Below are 18914 nucleotides of genomic sequence, written 5' to 3'. Positions count from 1 at the left end.
AGACTTTACTTTTTTGGGCTCCAAAATCATGGCAGATGGTGATTGCAGCCATGAAATTAAAAGACGCTTACTCCTTGGAAGGAAAGTTGTGACCAACCTAGATAGCATATTCAAAACCAGAGACATTACTTTGCCTAAAAAGGTCTGTCTAGTCAAGGCTATGGTTTTTCCAGTGGTCATGTATGGATGTGATTGATGGACTGTGAAGAAAGCTGAGCACCGAAGAATTGATGCTTTTGAAGTGTGGTGTTGGAGAAGACTCTTGAGAGTCCCTTGGACTGCAAGGAGATCCAGTCCATTCTAAAGGAGATCAGTCATGGGTGTTCTTTGGAAGGAATGACGCTAAAGCTGAAACTCCAGTACTTTGGCCACCTCATGCGAAGAGTTGACTCATTGGAAAAGACTCTGAGGCTGGGAGGGATTGGGGGCAGGAGGAGAAGGGGACGCCAGAGGATGAGATGGCTGGATGGCATCACTGACTGGATGGACGTGAGTCTGAGTGAACTCCGGGAGTTAGTGATGGACAGGGAGGCCTGGCGTGCTGCAATTCATGGGGTTGCAAAGAGTCAGACATGACTGAGTGAATGAACTGAACTGAAGAGAGTAGTGCATTTCACTAGGATATGTATATTATAATTAACATGATTATTAATTCCTGCCTTGAATAAATCACTTGAAATAAATGAGTTTTACTTGTTCTGTTCCTACAGAGAGTATCATAAACTTTCATTATCTTTTATTTAGCAAAAAGCTAAAAAACAAAAAAAAGAAGCTCATGCAATTACTATAAGCTCATGCAAATGATACATCAAATAGTTGTAGCAACTGCTCTAATTGATGTATCATTTGCATGAGCTTATAGTAATTGCATGAGCTTCTTTTTTTTGTTTTTTAGCTTTTTGCTAAATAAAAGATAAAAAATGTTTATGAATTAAGCTATCCAAATATATATGACCAATGACGAGATTTAAGAAAATCTCAGCAGTATTTACTAAATTATAGCTGATGATATTTCATATGTATCAATAATAATACAAACATTCTGCATACAACTCTTTTCATGGTAGCTAAAGTTTGGAAAAACTTTCTCTACACAAAATTTACTAGAAAGTACTAAACATATTTTCAGTAGAAAACTACAATTACTTAAATGTACTTGCTTTATTTTGTTTCCTTTTCCTAAGTTACACTTTGGCAAAATGTATAGATGACTAATGGAGGAAGCACAAGCTGGAATCAAGATTGCCGGGAGAAATATCAATAACCTCAGATATGCAGATGACAACACCCTTATGGCAGAAAGTGAAGAAGAACTAAAGAGCTTCTTGATGAAAGTGAAAGAGGAGAGTGAAAAAGTTGGCTTAAAGCTCAACATTCAGAAAACTAAGATCATGGCATCTGGTCCCATTACTTCATGGCAAATAGATGGGGAAACAGTGGCTAACTTTATTTTTTGAGCTCCAAAATCACTGCAGATGATGGCTGCAACCATGAAATTAAAAGATGTTTACTCCTGGGAAGGAAAGTTATGACCAACCTAGACAGTATATTAAAAAGCAGAGACATTACTTTGTCAACAAAGGTCCATTTAGTTGTATTGGTGCTTTTGAACTGTGGTGTTGGAGAAGACTCTTGAGAGTCCCTTGGACTGCAAGGAGATCCAACCAGTCCATCCTGAAGGAGATCAGTCCTGGGTGTTCATTGGAAGGACTGATGCTAAAGCTGAAACTCCAGTACTTTGGCCACCTGATGTAAAGAGCTGACTCATGTGAAAAGACCTGGATGCTGGGAAAGATTGAAGGTTCGAGGAGAAGGGGACAATAGAGGATGAGATAGCTGGATGGCATCACTGACTCAATGGACATGAGTTTGAGTAAACTCCGGGAGTTGGTGGTAGACAGGGAGGCCTGGCATGCTGCAGTCCATGGGGTGGCAAAGAGTCGGACATAACTGAGTGATTGAACTAAACTGACTGATAAATGACTAAGTTGTTACATTCTGTACTGGCTGTTAAAATTAGTCTATTATTGAATTATTCACCTTTTTTATGTTAAATAAGCCAAAAATCAAGTTATCATATCCTTCTGGAGCTTAAATGAGGTAAGGAAATTAAATTATCTATTTGGGGCTTAGCAAAAAGGGAAATGGGCTACTAGTGTATGGGAACATTATTCCTCTTTCCAAAATTCTAGAAATTAACTAAAACCTTTACCTAGCAAGGAGGAGAAAACAAGTGACGTTATTTTTTTAATGGGAAAAATATAAATTACAAATTATGTAAGTTGTCATGATGTTTGGAGCATAATGATTGCTTTAGTTAAACTTAAAACATAAACATGGAAGACAGAAATCTAAATTGTGTCCCCCAAAATCAGTTTACTGCTAGGAAACTTATTAATGGAATTCAAAATTCATTGGCTTCCTGGATAATTTCCTTAAAATATATAAGGCTATTACTAAGTTATACACTTTATGTTTGCATAAACATGAAATTAAAAGACGCTTACTCCTTGGAAGGAAAGTTATAACCAACCTAGATAGCATATTGAAAAGCAGAGACATTACTTTGCCAACAAAGGTTCATGTAGTCAAGGCTATGGTTTTTCCAGTGGTCATGTATGGATGTGAGAGTTGGACTGTGAAGAAGGCTGAGCGCCAAAGAATGGATGCTTTTGAACTGTGGTGTTGGAGAAGACTCTTGAGAGTCCCTTGGACTGCAAGGAGATCCAACCAGTCCATTCTGAAGGAGATCAGTCCTGGGATTTCTTTGGAAGGAATGATGCTAAAGCTGAAACTCCAGTACTTTGGCCACCTCATGCGAAGAATTAACTCATTGGAATAGACTCTGATGCTGGGAGGGATTGTGGGCAGGAGGAGAAGGGGACGCCAGAGGATGAGATGGCTGCATGGCATCACTGACTCGATGGACGTGAGTCTGAATGAACTCCGGGAGTTGGTGATGGACAGGGAGGCCTGGCGTGCTGCGATTCACGGGGTCACAAAGAGTCGGACACGACTGAGCGACTGAACTGAACTGATATGTATATATATGGGGCTTTCCAGGTGGTGCTAGTGGTAAAGAAGCCACCTGCCAATGCAGGAGACATAAGAGATGTGGATTCAATCCCTGGGTAGAGACAATCCCCTGGAGGGGGGCATGGCAACCTACTCCAGTATTCTTGCCTGGAGAATCCCCATGGACAGAAGAGCCTGGCAGGCTACAGTCCATAGGGTCACACAGAGTTAGACACGACTGAAGAGACTTAACATGCACACATGCATATATGCAAGTTAAATGAAAAGTTTCAAAGTTGTCTTATTTTTTTTAATTTTCAATAATTTGCTTTTTTCAAATACAAATAAAAATAAATTCTTAGCTATATATGCTATAAGATAGCAAATGGGAGTGATGGGGCATTAAAAATAAGATATTTCTGTAAATATTTTTTATCCTTTGAGAAATTAAAATAATTTGGCTAATGAATCTAAGACGCACCAGCAATTAACTGAGTTGAAATTGCTGATCAAAGGAAAGTTGCCTCTAGACAGTCTCTATCTTAGCATTTCTATGTCACATTTCAAGAGTTAATGTCCTTTGGAAAAGAGCACTCAATGCTTAGCCTTAATTATTAGTTAATAAATGTTGTCAACATACAGTAGAAATTTGATAGATCACTGGAAAATTATGTTTCAAAAAGTCAGAGACAAGATCTGAGCTACCTCATCAGCATCCATGGCTGTCAGCTGCATAATCTTAGAACCATCTCCGATATTCTCCTCCACTGTGAGATCCAGCATGTCTGTTGGGAACACTGGTGGATTGTCATTGATATCTTGAAGTGTTATTTCTACCTACAAGAAAGAAAAGAAATAATATATGAATGCTGCATATGTCTGCAAAATACCAGTTAAATTGTATATCAAGAATCTGCTCAACTAAGCCTTCCAAAAAGAATCAGAATCTTTAAATATAACATCCCAGAAAATACCCTAGAGAAAGTTGTGAATTATTTATAGGAAAAGAATAGCCAAGAAAGATCATTTGACGTATTGATAGTAACTGATTTAAAATGATCACCTAGGAGTTTAGAATAGAATTGGTCCACAGATCAACTGTCATTTAAATCCCCAGATTTGTGCACCAGTGAAGAATTGTTCAGATTAGCACTGTCTGTCTTTCAGCCATTAAGTGCTGCCTGACACACAGATGACATGGTATAAAATTTCTTCCTGAAAGGTTTAGATATTGGCAACTAATGTCCAGGGAAAATAAAGAAGTTCACATTTTAAGAAACACTCAGCATTTTTTCCCTTTAAAGTCAACTTTCAATTTTTGGGGGAAGAAAACTATACATACCTTTTCTTTCTATCGTCACTCCCATCAACACTTCTTAGTGTGACTAAAGCTAAACAATCATCCTGTTCATATGTGGTATTAAGATAGGTTGCAAATATTAACTTTCCTTGAAAGATCCTCATCAGAAGTCAAGAGTTATTTGTTTTCCTACATAAGAAAGGGCTTCCCTGCTAGCTCAGTTGGTAAAGAATCCTCCTGTAATACAAGAGACCCTGGTTTGATTCCCGGGTCAGGAAGATCTGCTGGAGATGGGATAGGCTACCCACTCTGGTATTTTTGGGCTTCCCTTGTGGCTCAGCTGGTAAAGAATCTGCCTGTAACGTGGGAGACCTGGGTTCAGTCCCTGGGTTGGGAAGATCCCCTGGAGAAGGGAGAGGCTATCCACTCTAGTATTCTTGCCTAGAGAATTCATGGGGTTGCAAAGTCGGACACGACTGAGTGACTTTCAAAAAAAAAAAACCCTAAGAAAAATTGTTTAGAAAGAACAATCTGTGAATATTAAATAATAACTTCAAACCATGTGTTTTCTCTTTTGAGTTAGGTGCTAAAAGCTGAATATCTGATGAGAAAAAGGGAGACAGCTGCTAATAAAACTGAAAATTTCCCCAGTTGGATCACAAAATTAAGTCATGGAGGAAAGTCCATCCACCCATTTAGCTCGGATGTAACCAGAACATTTTTCTTCTAGGATGAAATGTCATCTTTTATACTTATACTGTAAATACTCCATCAGATCAAGAGTGATGAGAGTGGATATTAGGAAACAGCAAAATAATTCTAGTTTTATCTTTTCCAGGAAGAGGAAAGGGTGGAAGGAGAGGTAGTAAATAGGATTGTCAGTATTCTCTGGCAAAGAATGAGTGGGAAATACAGAGAGCTAGACAAATAAATGGATGAGCAATTGATAAAAAGAGAAACCCAGAAAATAATATACAGAATTCAGTACTAAGTCATTATTGTAGTTCCACCACTTAACAGGACAGTTTTGATCATAACTAATGTCTCAAATTGGTCTAGGAAATGGTTAGGGCAGCCTTAGTAGTTAGAAATCTGCTATTTTGCTTTTGGCTAACACCATTCTCTACACCACTGCCTTTAAAAGAGATCGAGATCATTAAAACTGCAGCTTGTAAGGAGCATTTCCAATTTCCTTGCAAAGTTGTAAATAACAAGAGTTTTTGAATTAGAACAACCAGAGTTCAGATTCTGTCTCTGCACTTATTAACTGGGGAAATTTGAGCACTTAATTTCTTTGAGCCTCACTCTCCTTATCTTAAAATTGGGATAATAATGTATCTTAGAGCATTTTACGAAGACTAACCCCTGATGATGCTAGCAAAATGCTTATCACAGGGGGAAACTTTCAATGAAAAGTAGATCTTGGTTTTTAAATTATTGGAACAGAACTGGGCATTCCTTAGAGCCAGGGAGAGACTGTATTTGTGATAGAATATGACTCTTGAGAGTCCCTTGGACTGCAAGGAGATCAAACCAGTCAACCCTAGAGGAAATAAATTCTGAATATCATTGGAGGGACTGACTAATGCTGAGGCTGAAGCTCCAAATCTTTGACCACCTGATGCAAAAAACTGACTCAGAAAAGACCCTGATGCCGGGAAAGGTTGAAGGCAGGAAGAGAAAGGGACAACAGAAGATGAGATGGTTGCATGGCATCACTGACTTAATGGACATGTGTTTCAGCAAGCTCTGGGAGATGATGAAGGATAATGAGGGCCTGGTGTGCTGCAGTCCATGGGGTCACAAAGAGTCAGACACAGCTGAGAGGCTGAACAACAATGTACTTCTAGTGTGTGGTACAAGTCCTGATATATCTTTGATGTCATGTTTAATTGGTGCCATTCTGGATTCTCTTTACCCTCAATTTAGCATTCTTCTTTACACACACACACACACATTCACAAATACTTACATACACACACACTCATATATGCATCTGTTGTTCAGCCGCTCAGTAGTGTCCAATCTTTCCTAGCTTCAGGGTCTTTTCTAATGAGTCAGCTCTTCACATCAGGTGGTCAGACTATTGGAGCTTCAGTTTCAGCCCTTGCCCTTCCAATGAATATTCAGGATTGGTTTCCTTTAGGATTTACTGGTTTCATCTCCTTGCAGTCCAAGGGACTCTCAAGAGTCTTCTCTAACACCACAGTTCAAAAGCATCAATTCTTCAGCACTCAGCTTTCTTTATGGTCCAACTCTCACATCCATACATGACCACTGGAAAAACCACACATTTAACTATATGAACCTTTGTTGGCAAAGTTATATCTCTGCTTTTTAATATGCTGTCTAGGTTGGTCATAGCTTTTCTTCCAAGGACCAAGTGTCTTTTAATTTCATGGCTGCAGTCACTATCTGCAGTGATTTTGGAGCCCCCCAAAATAAAGTCTGTCACTGTTACCATTGTTTCCCCATCTATTTGCCATGAAGTGATGGAACTGGATGCCATGATCTTAATTTTTTGAATGTTGAGGTTTAAGCCAGCTTATTCACTCTCCTCTTGCACCTCAACAAGAGGCTCTTTAGTTCCTTTTCCCTTTCTACCATAAGGGTGGTGTCATCTGCATATCTGAGGTTATTGATATTTCTCCTGCCAATCTTGATTCTAGCTTATGCTTCATCCAGCCTTGCATTTTATATGATGTACTCTGCATATAAGTTAAATAAGCAGGGTGACAGTACACACTCTTGATGTACTCCTTTCCCAATTTGGAATCTGTCCGTTGTTCCATGTCCTGTTCTAATCATTGCTTCTTGACCTGTATACAGGTTTCTCAGAAGGCAATTAAGGTAGCCTGGTACTCCTATCTCTTTAAGAATTTTCCACAGTTTGTTGTGATCCATACAGTCAAAGGTTTTATCATGGTCAATGAAGCAGAAATAGATATTTTTCTGGAACTCTCTTGCTTTACCTATGATCCAACGGATGTTGGTAATTTGATCCCTGGTTCCTCTGCCTTTTCTAAATCCAGTTTGTCAGGTATGGTAGATCCTATAGTAAAAATATGTTACAAAAAGTAGATTCTTCATTATGGATGATGAGTGCATGAATTGAACAAGACCCTTCTATATTTTAATAGTTATAACTAACACAAACGTGCCAAACCCTGTTGTAAGTTATATGTATGTGCACATTCATATACATACACACACATAAATGCAAAAAAAAATCCTTAAAAGAGCCCTATGAGGAAAGTACTATTATATTCCCATTAGAGAAATGAGTTAACCAATGTACACAGGTTAAATAATTATCCAATGCCAGAGAGCTAGTAAGTCAGTAGTAAGTTTCCTTTACTACAATGCAAACCTGTTTGCTGCTGCTGCTGCTGCTGCTAAGTTGCTTCATTCGTGTTTGACTCTGTGCAACCCCAGAGACTGCAGCCCACCAGGCTCCCCAGTCCCTGGGATTCTCCAGGCAAGAACACTGGAGTGGGTTGCCATTTCCTTCTCCAATGCAAGAAAGTGAAGAGTGAAAGTGAAGTCGCTCAGTCGTGTCCGACTCCTAGAGACCCCACGGACTGCAGCCTACCAGGCTCCTCTGTCCGTGGGATTTGCCAGGCAAGAGTACTGGAGTGGGGTGCCATTGCCTTCTCCAGCAAACCTGTCTATCTCTCTCTATTTATAAGCACACCCTCTCTCTCTCTTTAGGCATGTGTTTTCAATAAACATAATGAATCATATATGAAAAGTATGTCACAGCTTTATAAATGTATTTTTATAAATGTGCATATTATTCCTGTCCACAATTTGGATCACTTACATATGAACTAACTAGCCATATAATCTTGGGTCAGTCTATAAATCTTTGTCAAGATTAAAAATAAATCAGCTAGGTGATCCCTAGATTTAGCTCTCGGAATCTGAGACCATGTATGTTCTATGAGATTTTGGCCAACTTCATCATTTCAGGTACAAAAATTTGTTTCTGTCTTTATTAGCAAGGATAAATTTAGTTAAATATTAATAGACTCAAAACTAAACATTTCTGAATATATCTATAATCTACCAGTTATAGACACAGATCTAGGACATTTCATCATTGGATGTTGACATACATAAAGGTTATATTTTGATTAAAGACACCAGAGGTCATTCATCTGGTAGGTCAGGCTATGCTTTTTCCAAAATCAGTGTCAGCCTGCCAGTCAAAAAACTGTAACTGTATTCTTCTTCAAAGAAAAATCTAGATATTCTCTCTAATTTTCCAGTCTCTCTGCTCCACTTCACAATTCCTCAAGTATTCCTCAAAAACTTTCAGCATGACTTCTCTAGATTCCCTCACTAGCCTAGAGTATGAATAACCAAAAGGAGGAGATCTGAACTCACTGGTGTAGTAGATTTCATCTGGCAATCCCTTCACTTCTGAATCAGTGTGTAAGTTCTTCGGTTTCTACCAAGAGTTCCAAGATCATGAACACTGTTTGCCTATGAAGTGGCCACTGATTCCCATATTTATTCATTTAATCTTTTAGACTCTATTACATAAAAGGTATATGTTAGTCACTATGTAGTAAGTGCTAATGCTATGCTAAGTCACTTCAGTTGTGTCCGACTCTGTGCGACCCCATAGACAGCAGCCCACCAGGCTCCCCGTCCATGGGATTCTCCAGGCAAGAAGACTGGAGTGGGTTGCCATTTCCTTCTCCAATGCATGAAAGTGAAAAGTGCAAGTGAGGTCACTCTGTCCTGTCTGACTCTTTACGACCTCATGGACTGCAGCCTACCAGGCTCCTCCATCCATGGGATTTTCCAGGCAAGAGTACTGGAGTGGGGTGCCATTGCCTTCTCCAATATAGTAAATATATAAGAAAATAAGATGGGCCACCATCTCTTGTGGGGAACAAATGAAGTCTGACCATGGAAATATGTACAAATAGAAACATCTGTTTGGAAATACACAGTTGACATCTTGATTCCAAGCAGTTAGTCCCCTACACTATGGGTAATTCTTCAAGCAGTCTTGTATCTTGCCCTTGGAAGTTACCATTTTTCCTGATGAGTCCAGATTCTAACATGCACTTGGCTCACTGTCTTGGATCTCCCATCAACCTAAGAGTCTTATTTCATTATTACCCTCACTTTGGACTAAGATTTGGTATGGTTTTTTGAAATATTGTCATAAAAACACAAGAATCAAACTAACCATTTAAAGAAGATATCTAGAAAGAAAATATAGTTTATTAAATATAATAATAAGTTATCTAGAGGTATTAATTAAGACACTATAATTTTAAAGAGTGCTTTCTGTACAAATCAGATAACTTTAAATAATGAAGATAATGGCTATTAGTGGTTTATTTATAAATTATCTGATTTTAAAAATTGTCTAAAATGTAATTCCTAAACTAAAGAAAGTATGTTGATAAATGCATTTCATTCTTTTAAAATACATACCCCAAACTACTGCATAGCTTTTAGTACTAGCATTGCCCCTCTAATGTTTTACATTTTTTTTTACATTTGTTTGGACATGAAATAAGCAAAATAATTGTACTATTAAATATTATTTTGCAAAAAATAATCACATTTTGAACTCAGAAGCTTCCCTTCACAAATGGCTGTATTTTAAATGAAAGCAAAACAAATAAAGACTGCCAATAGGTTACATAATTTAAGTCCAGGGGACAACTTCAAAGTATCAATTCTATAAGTTTGTGAAAACTGACCCTCAAAGATAAAAGAAACATTACACTATGAAGATAAAGTACTTGCATATTTTATGCCTGCCTATCAGATGTTGACCTTTGTGCTTAGATAGTGGGCCCTTAGCAGACATATATGGTTTCACCTACCATTACAAGGGCATTTGGTAGCTTCGTGGTTGACTTGTTTATAACAAAATATCAGCTACACCTAATGACAGGTATTGTCTATGACCATCACTGCATTACCATTCAGATACCTTCAGAATAATGACTTTTTGGCCAAGACACCTCATCCCTAGTCAATGAAACCCTCGTAAATAATGATGTTTAAAGAAAAATACATGACTGAGATTAAGGGAGCTAACAATCAATTAATTAAAAAGTGTCTGTCTTGTGGTAGTGTTGTAAAGGTAAAAGTTTATTTAAAAATATGGCTTTAAATAATGTCACCAAACTTTTACGCTGAACAGCCAAATAGATCTTTAAAAAATAAAATGTTTACTGTGTAAATTGTTGCTATGAAATGGGTACAATGCTTTACTCCTTAAAAATGTTTCCCTATTATATGCAATTTATCATTTTATTCTGCACTGCATCAGGAATGATATTTTGGGAATTTTAAGTTTTTAAGTAAAAAAAATCAGAATTCAACTACATCATAAATGAGCAAGTTGCTAATTAGCAATAGCAATTATCAAATCATTCCATATGTCTAAATATAAAACATGGTATTTCACTAATATAAGTTGATATTATGAAAGTAATACTCTATATTCAAGGCTAAGGAATCAACTAAAATATTAAGGTCCATTATGAGCTCATTCCTCAGCTAGTAAACTGACAATTGCATTGTGGTCACTATCTCAACCACAATTAAAAACATATTCTTAAATTCATATTCTCTCTGCAAGCTAAATGAATTGGTTCTTAATGTATCAGGATGAAAAATACCCCCAAACATATTTTTAACTCACAATCTTCCTGCAACCTACATAAAGTGTTCTTAACGAACAAGGATGAAAAGCAATCTTTTTTTTTTCCTTTAAAAGATTGTATAATACTACAAAAGATTATGTTAGGTAGTCTAAGTAGGAAAAAGGGAGTCCAAAAAATGTCAGTTAGAAAAAGCCCAGGAAAAGAGACAAAGGAAGAAAATCCAAGGACTAGAATGGGAATCTTGGATGGGAAAAAACACACCCAAACATGCCCCCTTCCTGATAGGTGGTGGACACAAGCCCTATTTTGTATAGGACATAACCAATCAGGCTCCGGGGGAGGAAACAAAAAGTATAAAAAGGGAACCCAAGCAGGGTTGAGGCCACTCCTACAGGGTCCACTAGCTCTCATGTCTTGGGTGTGTACTTTCTGCTGTCTGCCTAATAAAATCCCGCCTGTGTGAGCTGTAACACTGGTCTGTTGTTTCAAATCCTTGCTGTGATGAGACAAAATAGACTGGAATAGAGTTAGAAAATAGAAATAGAAATTATTTCACAATTTGTATGGAAATACAAAAAACCTCGAATAGCCAAAGCGATCTTGAGAAAGAAGAATGGAACTGGAGGAATCAACCTACCTGACTTCAGGCTCTACTACAAAGCCACAGTTATCAAGACAGTATGGTACTGGCACAAAGACAGAAATATTGATCAATGGAATAAAATAGAAAGCCCAGAGATAAATCCACGCACATATGGACACCTTATCTTTGACAAAGGAGGCAAGAATGTACAATGGATTAAAGACAATCTCTTTAACAAGTGGTGCTGGGAAATCTGGTCAACCACTTGTAAAAGAATGAAACTGGACCACTTTCTAACACCATTCACAAAAATAAACTCAAAATGGATTAAAGATCTCAACGTAAGACCAGAAACTATAAAACTCCTAGAGGAGAACATAGGCAAAACACTCTCCGACATACATCACAGCAGGATCTTCTATGACCCACCTCCCAGAATATTGGAAATAAAAGCAAAAATAAACAAATGGGACCTAATTAACCTTAAAAGCTTCTGCACATCAAAGGAAACTATTAGCAAGGTGAAAAGACAGCCTTCAGAATGGGAGAAAATAATAGCAAATGAAGCAACTGACAAACAACTAATCTCAAAAATATACAAGCAACTCCTACAGCTCAACTCCAGAAAAATAAATGACCCAATCAAAAAATGGGCCAAAGAACTAAATAGACATTTCTCCAAAGAAGACATACAGATGGCTAACAAACACATGAAAAGATGCTCAACATCACTCATTATCAGAGAAATGCAAATCAAAACCACTATGAGGTACCATTTCATACCAGTCAGAATGGCTGCGATCCAAAAGTCTACAAATAATAAATGCTGGAGAGGGTGTGGAGAAAAGGGAACCCTCTTACACTGTTGGTGGGAATGCAAACTAGTACAGCCACTATGGAGAACAGTGTGGAGATTCCTTAAAAAAACTGGAAATAGAACTGCCTTATGATCCAGCAATCCCACTGCTGGGCATACACACTGAGGAAACCAGAAGGGAAAGAGACACGTGTACCCCAATGTTCATCACAGCACTGTTTATAATAGCCAGGACATGGAAGCAACCTAGATGTCCATCAGCAGATGAATGGATAAGAAAGCTGTGGTACATATACACAATGGAGTATTACTCAGCCATTAAAAAGAATACATTTGAATCAGTTCTAATGAGATGGATGAAACTGGAGCCTATTATACAGAGTGAAGTAAGCCAGAAGGAAAAACATAAATACAGTATACTAACGCATATATATGGTATTTAGAAAGATGGTAACAATAACCCGGTATACGAGACAGCAAAAGAGACACTGATGTATAGAACAGTCTTATGGACTCTGTGGGAGAGGGAGAGGGTGGGAAGATTTGGGAGAATGGCAATGAAACATGTAAAATATCATGTAGGAAACGAGTTGCCAGTCCAGGTTCGATGCACGATGCTGGATGCTTGGGGCTGGTGCACTGGGAGGCCCAGGGGATGGTATGGGAGGGAGGAGGGAGGAGGGTTCGGGATGGGGAACACATGTATACCTGTGGCGGATTCATTTTGATATTTGGCAAAACTAATACAATTATGTAAAGTTTAAAAATAAAATAAAATTAGAAAAAAAAAAAAGAAATCTATGCATTTGTAAGAAGTAATATCAAAGTTCTTAGAATCCCAGATATCATCAAGTTCATCTCCCAGTCAAAAGCAAGGCATTGAACTGTCAGGTCATTTATCTAAGGAAAAGCAACGGTCAGACTCTTAACTCTAGCCCACTGATTTTTGCAGAGATCTGTGGACAGGTCTAGGGAGGAAGCAGCATAATATGCCTTAGACCACTCCCTCTAAAAATACGCATTTGATGTGTACAGAAAATTAATTTTTTTAAAAATTAATGTTTGGTTATCTACCCTACAAATACTATTTTTCCAGATCCTTGCTCATTTTAAGTTCCTTTATGTTTATATTAATGGAAAATAATCTGTGATGGTTTGCCTTAGTGATGCCACTGCAAGACTATTAAACAATCAGCAGATAGGTGGTGGGTATACGTTGCATGTAAAGAAACTATAGCTAAATTATCTCTTTGCTGTTGTTCAGTCACTCAGTTGTGTCTGACTTTTTGTGACCCCATGGACTGTAGCACTTCACTCTCTCCCGGAGTTTGCTCAAACTCATGTGCATTGAGTTGGTGATGCCATACAAACCATCTCATCCTCTGACACCCCCTTCTTATCCTGCACTCAGACTTTCTCCATAGATAGCAGTAAACGTTATTGCTTTGAAAATGCCTACAAAGAAGCTACTTCTTCCATGCCCTGGCCATTGTAAATAATGCTGTGATGAACACTGGGATTCTTGTGTCTTTTTGAAATATGGTTTTCTCAGGGTAAATGCCCAGTAGTGGGATTGCTGGGCTATCCAGCAATACAACTATCATATGATGCTTCTATTTTTCTTTTTTAAGGAACCTGCATACTCTTCTCCATAGAGGTTTTATCAAATTGCATTCCTATCAGCAGTGCAAGAGGGTTCCCTTTTCTCCACTTTCTCTCCCGCATATACTGTGTGTAGATTTTTTGATGATGGCCATTCTGACCAGTGTGAAGTGATATATACAGCTGATTCATTTTGTTATACAGAAGAAATCAACACAAAATTTTAAAGCAATCATACTCCAATAAAATAGTAAATTAAAAAAGAAGTCATTTTTCTCGAAAGATGCAATAAGAATCATTTTCAAAAATGACAAAAGTTTAAATGGTTTGTGAGACAGACATAAAATACATATAGTATAAAACAGTAAAAGAAGACGTATCACAGCAAATAGTACTTGATCAGTTGCTTTTTGTTAGTGCCCAATATAATTATTGACATTACTGCCTTTATATTTTCATGAAACTGACACTCCAAATTTCTCAAATACTACTATTACCATATGAATTGCGACAACGCATTGCACCAAAAATAATGCTTAGACTTCACATGTATTACCTCCAAAGACACTATGATAATGCCACCAAGTTGTATTTAAACAATCTTTTAATTAACAAGTCTGCCAATAATTATTTATTTCACCAGAAGTATTTTTGCTCTGATTTCTTTAATACATTTACAAATTACAGAAATTGGTCATTTGCAAAACTTCTCAGGCTAACAGATCATTTATACTGTTCAAATTTGTGACTTTCAGAATTTTGAGGTCAAAAATTGTCTTCTTTATTTTTGCATTCTCACAACTTATTCATCTCTCGCATGTAACTGTTTCTCCAGAAATATTTGTTTTCAAAGCAAACCCGTTATTTGACATTTTATTAGAGTCACAAGTTCAGCAAATTTTAAAAAATTAAGCCCACTGGTGTGGGCTTCCCTTGTGTCTCAGACAGTAAAGCAGGAGACCTGGGTTCGATCCCTGGGTTGGGAAGATCCTCTGGAGAAAGGAATGGCTACCCACTCCAGTATTCTTGCCTGGAGAATTCCATGGACAGGGGGGCTTGGTGGGGTATGGTCCATGGGGTCGCAGAGTCGGACAGGACTAAGCAACTAACACACACACACAAACACTGGTATATAAAAAATGTATTCATCAACGTTGACCTGTATTACAATAATATTTAGGATCAATCCAATCCCATTGATTTCTTAGTTCTTGTGTCTCCATCATGTTATCATCTATAATTTATGACATAAAATCATATTTGATGATAATTCAATAACTTTATACTCAGATGATTTAAAACAACTTCAGAAAAACCATCTGTTGTAAAAACATATACAATAACAATTCAGGAAGTCTCCCACCTGGAAGACTGCAATATAGGATGCTATGAAATGCCCATCACTGTTTCAGAAACAACTACACTAAACACCACAGAGTCATGAATAAACCTACAAAAATAATTGCGGTCATTCAAATGTGCATTACCCTTAATAGGTTATTACAATGTCACTCCAATAACACTTTGCTAAATGATGCCTTAGTTTATACTGTGTTGGTGCTACTGCAATTGAGGACAAAGTCTAATGTTACACTCAAAACAATTTTTATTTCATCAGAGTGAAACAAAATGCTGAAATCCAGCATTTAATTTTTCTGTATGGAGGCTCAAGTGAGGAGTTGAAATTGAAAGCAAATTAACCAATTTGAAATCCACACCAAGATCAGTACAACCATCACCCCTGAGCTGTCACTTCCTTTGGCTCTGAAAAGGAAAACTCCACCTTTCCTGTCTGAGAGGAGGCTGTGTGTGAACATGAGTCTGCCTGCATTGCAGTGAAAGGCTCTGTTCTGGGGGACGTCTGGGTTGTGTGTGCAAAGAAACATTCTATGACTTGACTTTAAACTTGGGAATCAAAAGCAACATTTGTTAAAAAAGTCATCAGGCTAGAAATATGAAAGTCATGGCTCAAGCAAATAATCAAACTTAAATTTTAAATGTTTGGCAATAACTTCCCATTCGCTCACTTCAAATAAAGCCAAATACTATGTGATTCACTCAAGTTAGTGGGACTGACATATTTTGCATGTTATATGGGCTTCCAATGACAAGGCTTTATTTAGTAAATTTATGTTAAATCCTGTATATTCACTGAGATGAGATAGAAGGGCTTCCTTGGTGACTCATATGGTAAAGTATCTGCCTGCAATGTAGGAGACCAGGTTTCAATCTCTGAGTCACGAAGATCCCCTGGAGAAGAGAACGGCAACCCACTCCAGTAATCTTGCCTAGAGTTCCGTGGACAAAGGAGCCTGACAGGCTACAGCCTATGGGATTGCATATAGAGTTGGAGACTCCTGAGCAACTAATATAGCAAAAGGTCTGACTAATTACATCTCAGCAGAAAGCTTGGCACTCTACATTAGCTTTTTGGTAGGAGAACTAATCACATAATTTCATTTGGAAGGACATATGTCTCACTTCTTTTTAAGATTTCAAGTATGAGGTTAAGTTCAGTCTTTAAGAACAAGAAAATTCAACACCTACTTGCACTATCATTTATGAGTTTAATCTCCAAGCACTTCCACCTCTTAACAACAAGAATAGAGCTGTATTGCCATGAAAGGATGATGCCAGGGTCTGCATATTTCCTTTAATTTTGTTCTTCATTTCTTTCCCTATTTTGGGTGACCACTGGGAATTCTGCTGCCATGAGTCTCGGCGAAATGTGTCACTACATCCAGAACACTTCATCATGTTGCAGAGCCAAAATCTATTATGGTTTGCAAGTGACTCATATTTTAGTTATGAGAGAGCCCTAGCAAAGAACAGTTTACATCTAAAAGTCCTAAATGTCAGGAATGTAATGTTTGGACTGCATAGGTATTCAAGGTCCGGTCATACTCTGCAAACAATGCTTTGAGGTATTTATTTATTTATGATGTATAACCAAACTTTTTCACAAGAGTCTGTGGTAGCTATAATAATAGTGTACTGTCTCATCTTGGTGGTATTTCTCTACTTTTGAAACTGAAATCTTAAAGAAAATGGAGAAAATAAAACCACGGAAAAATGACCTATGATTTTATATTATGAAAGACCAGCAGGGGCTAGATGTAACCGAGTAGAAAAAAATCACTAGAGCCACTATTACACATCAACATGAACCAGAAATTCTTGAGAATACAGGTCTGTTGCAGGACCCAACTTTACTGAAGTTTCGGGGATGATCAGAAAGTGAGTCTTTGTATTTAGGTATAGGTTTTCTTCAGAACGACAAGAAAGAATAGAAAATATGTATTTCACAGAAGCTGAGCAGTAAAATGTTATATACTAAATGTTATTTGGGCTTCCCAGGTGGAACTAGTGGTAACAAACCCGCCTGTCAATGCAGGAGACCTGAGACACAAGTTCAATCCCTGGGTCGGAAGATCCCCTGGAGGAGGGCATCCAACCCACTCCAATATTTTTGCTTGGAGAATCCTGTGGATAGAGGAGCCTAGAGGGCTACAGTCCATAGTGTGGCAAAAAGTTGGATGTGACTGAAGCAACTTGGCACACAAACATTATTTTACTATATTTTAAAATACAGTAAAAGAAACATTGATAGTATTTGAGGGAGCGACATTTAATTTGGTAATTAATTAGAATACCCCTTTTTAAAATTTTAGGCTAACAAATACTTTGTCATTTCAAACTTTATACCTGAAATTTAGATTAAGTTTTGTGTATATTTAGATATATACATTTATTTCATATAAATTTGTACTTTTTTCTATTCCAAGTATTCTGGAATAAGAGGAAAGAAGGAAGCATATATATTTTAGATTTTTAAAACATCTTTTAAAAGCAAAGTAAAAATTACTTTAATGAGTTTTAAAACAGAACATATTTTACATATAAGCTACATGTATGTAACTGTGACGAATTATACTTGTCAAACAAAAGCAATTACATTAATCTCTCACCACCAAAACTCATCTAGCAGTCAGCAGCATATGTTCCTGGGATTTCAGTGCATTTCTTACCAGAAAAGAAATATGTATGAGTCACAAGCGGGCTTGGACAGTAGCCAGAAATGACAAGAATGGCTTGAAGTGCGGACAAGACATAGTTAACTCCATTCCTGAAATAAAATGCTTTCCATAACTCACCAAATGTGTGGTGACATAATAAAAAGCTAGTTTTGTTGTGCTTTCAATATTGTTCAAATTAGAACCAAATAAGGATTTCTTTTAAGGCAAAGGCAATCATGTGTAACCACTTCAACTTTTCCTGAAATCAATACTGCATAATTTCTGCATTTTAACAGATTCTTAAGGACGCCTAAAAGTAAATGCAGGATAAAGGATCAAGTTAAAATATCTGTGGTTGCATATGAAACTTATGGAAATTTTTATACTATTCTTCAAAACAAACACCCTGAAAAGCATCCCAGAGTATACTTTTCAACAGTTGTTCATCTGAACGTGGTAAACATACCTCAGAAGGAAAAGCTAGTATAAGAAAAACAAATAAAAATATTCCACCAAATTTTTCCTCACTTTTTTTTGACATAATAGATCCTGTAAATTTTTTTTAATAGAAAGGGCTTCTATTAAGACTGCTGCAAAATAGAAACATAGTTTGATTTATATTAAAGATACTAGCTGCAGTAATTCAAATTATTGATCCCAGTTTTTCACCCCTTCCTATAAATGACTCCACAGTCCCTCCCAACTTTAGGGGGAGTTTCTCTCTCTACTTCTTGACTTTGGGTTCATCCATAATTATTTCAGTTAGTGGGATATTTACAAATACGACCCAGGTAAAGACTTGAAAGGTATTTGCCTTCTTGTACCTCTGCCATAGTTACTAGAATACCATACCCATGCAAGTTTACTAGTACCAGAAAGGGGATAACAGACGTTGAATAGAGGAGGCATTGACATTGAGAGATGTACAGACTGAAGC

At 37.3% G+C, this 18914-nt stretch overlaps 1 protein-coding gene across 2 annotated transcripts in view; it reads right to left on the bottom strand.

Annotated features, from left to right (window-relative positions):
- FAT4 (FAT atypical cadherin 4) overlaps positions 1 to 18914 on the bottom strand; it is a 193450-nt gene that overhangs the window by 106965 nt on the left and 67571 nt on the right. For both annotated transcript variants that reach the window (XM_070386498.1, XM_070386497.1), the window contains exon 2: positions 3721 to 3852. In XM_070386498.1, the coding sequence (XP_070242599.1) occupies positions 3721 to 3852 (132 nt within the window). The remainder of the gene's footprint in view (positions 1 to 3720; positions 3853 to 18914) is intronic.

This window comes from Bos mutus, chromosome 17 (genome assembly GCF_027580195.1).
Source record: "Bos mutus isolate GX-2022 chromosome 17, NWIPB_WYAK_1.1, whole genome shotgun sequence".
Lineage (NCBI taxonomy): Eukaryota > Metazoa > Chordata > Mammalia > Artiodactyla > Bovidae > Bos > Bos mutus.
The sequence above is the reverse complement of the archived record's forward strand: the minus strand, read 5'-3'. Positions and strand labels throughout refer to the sequence as shown.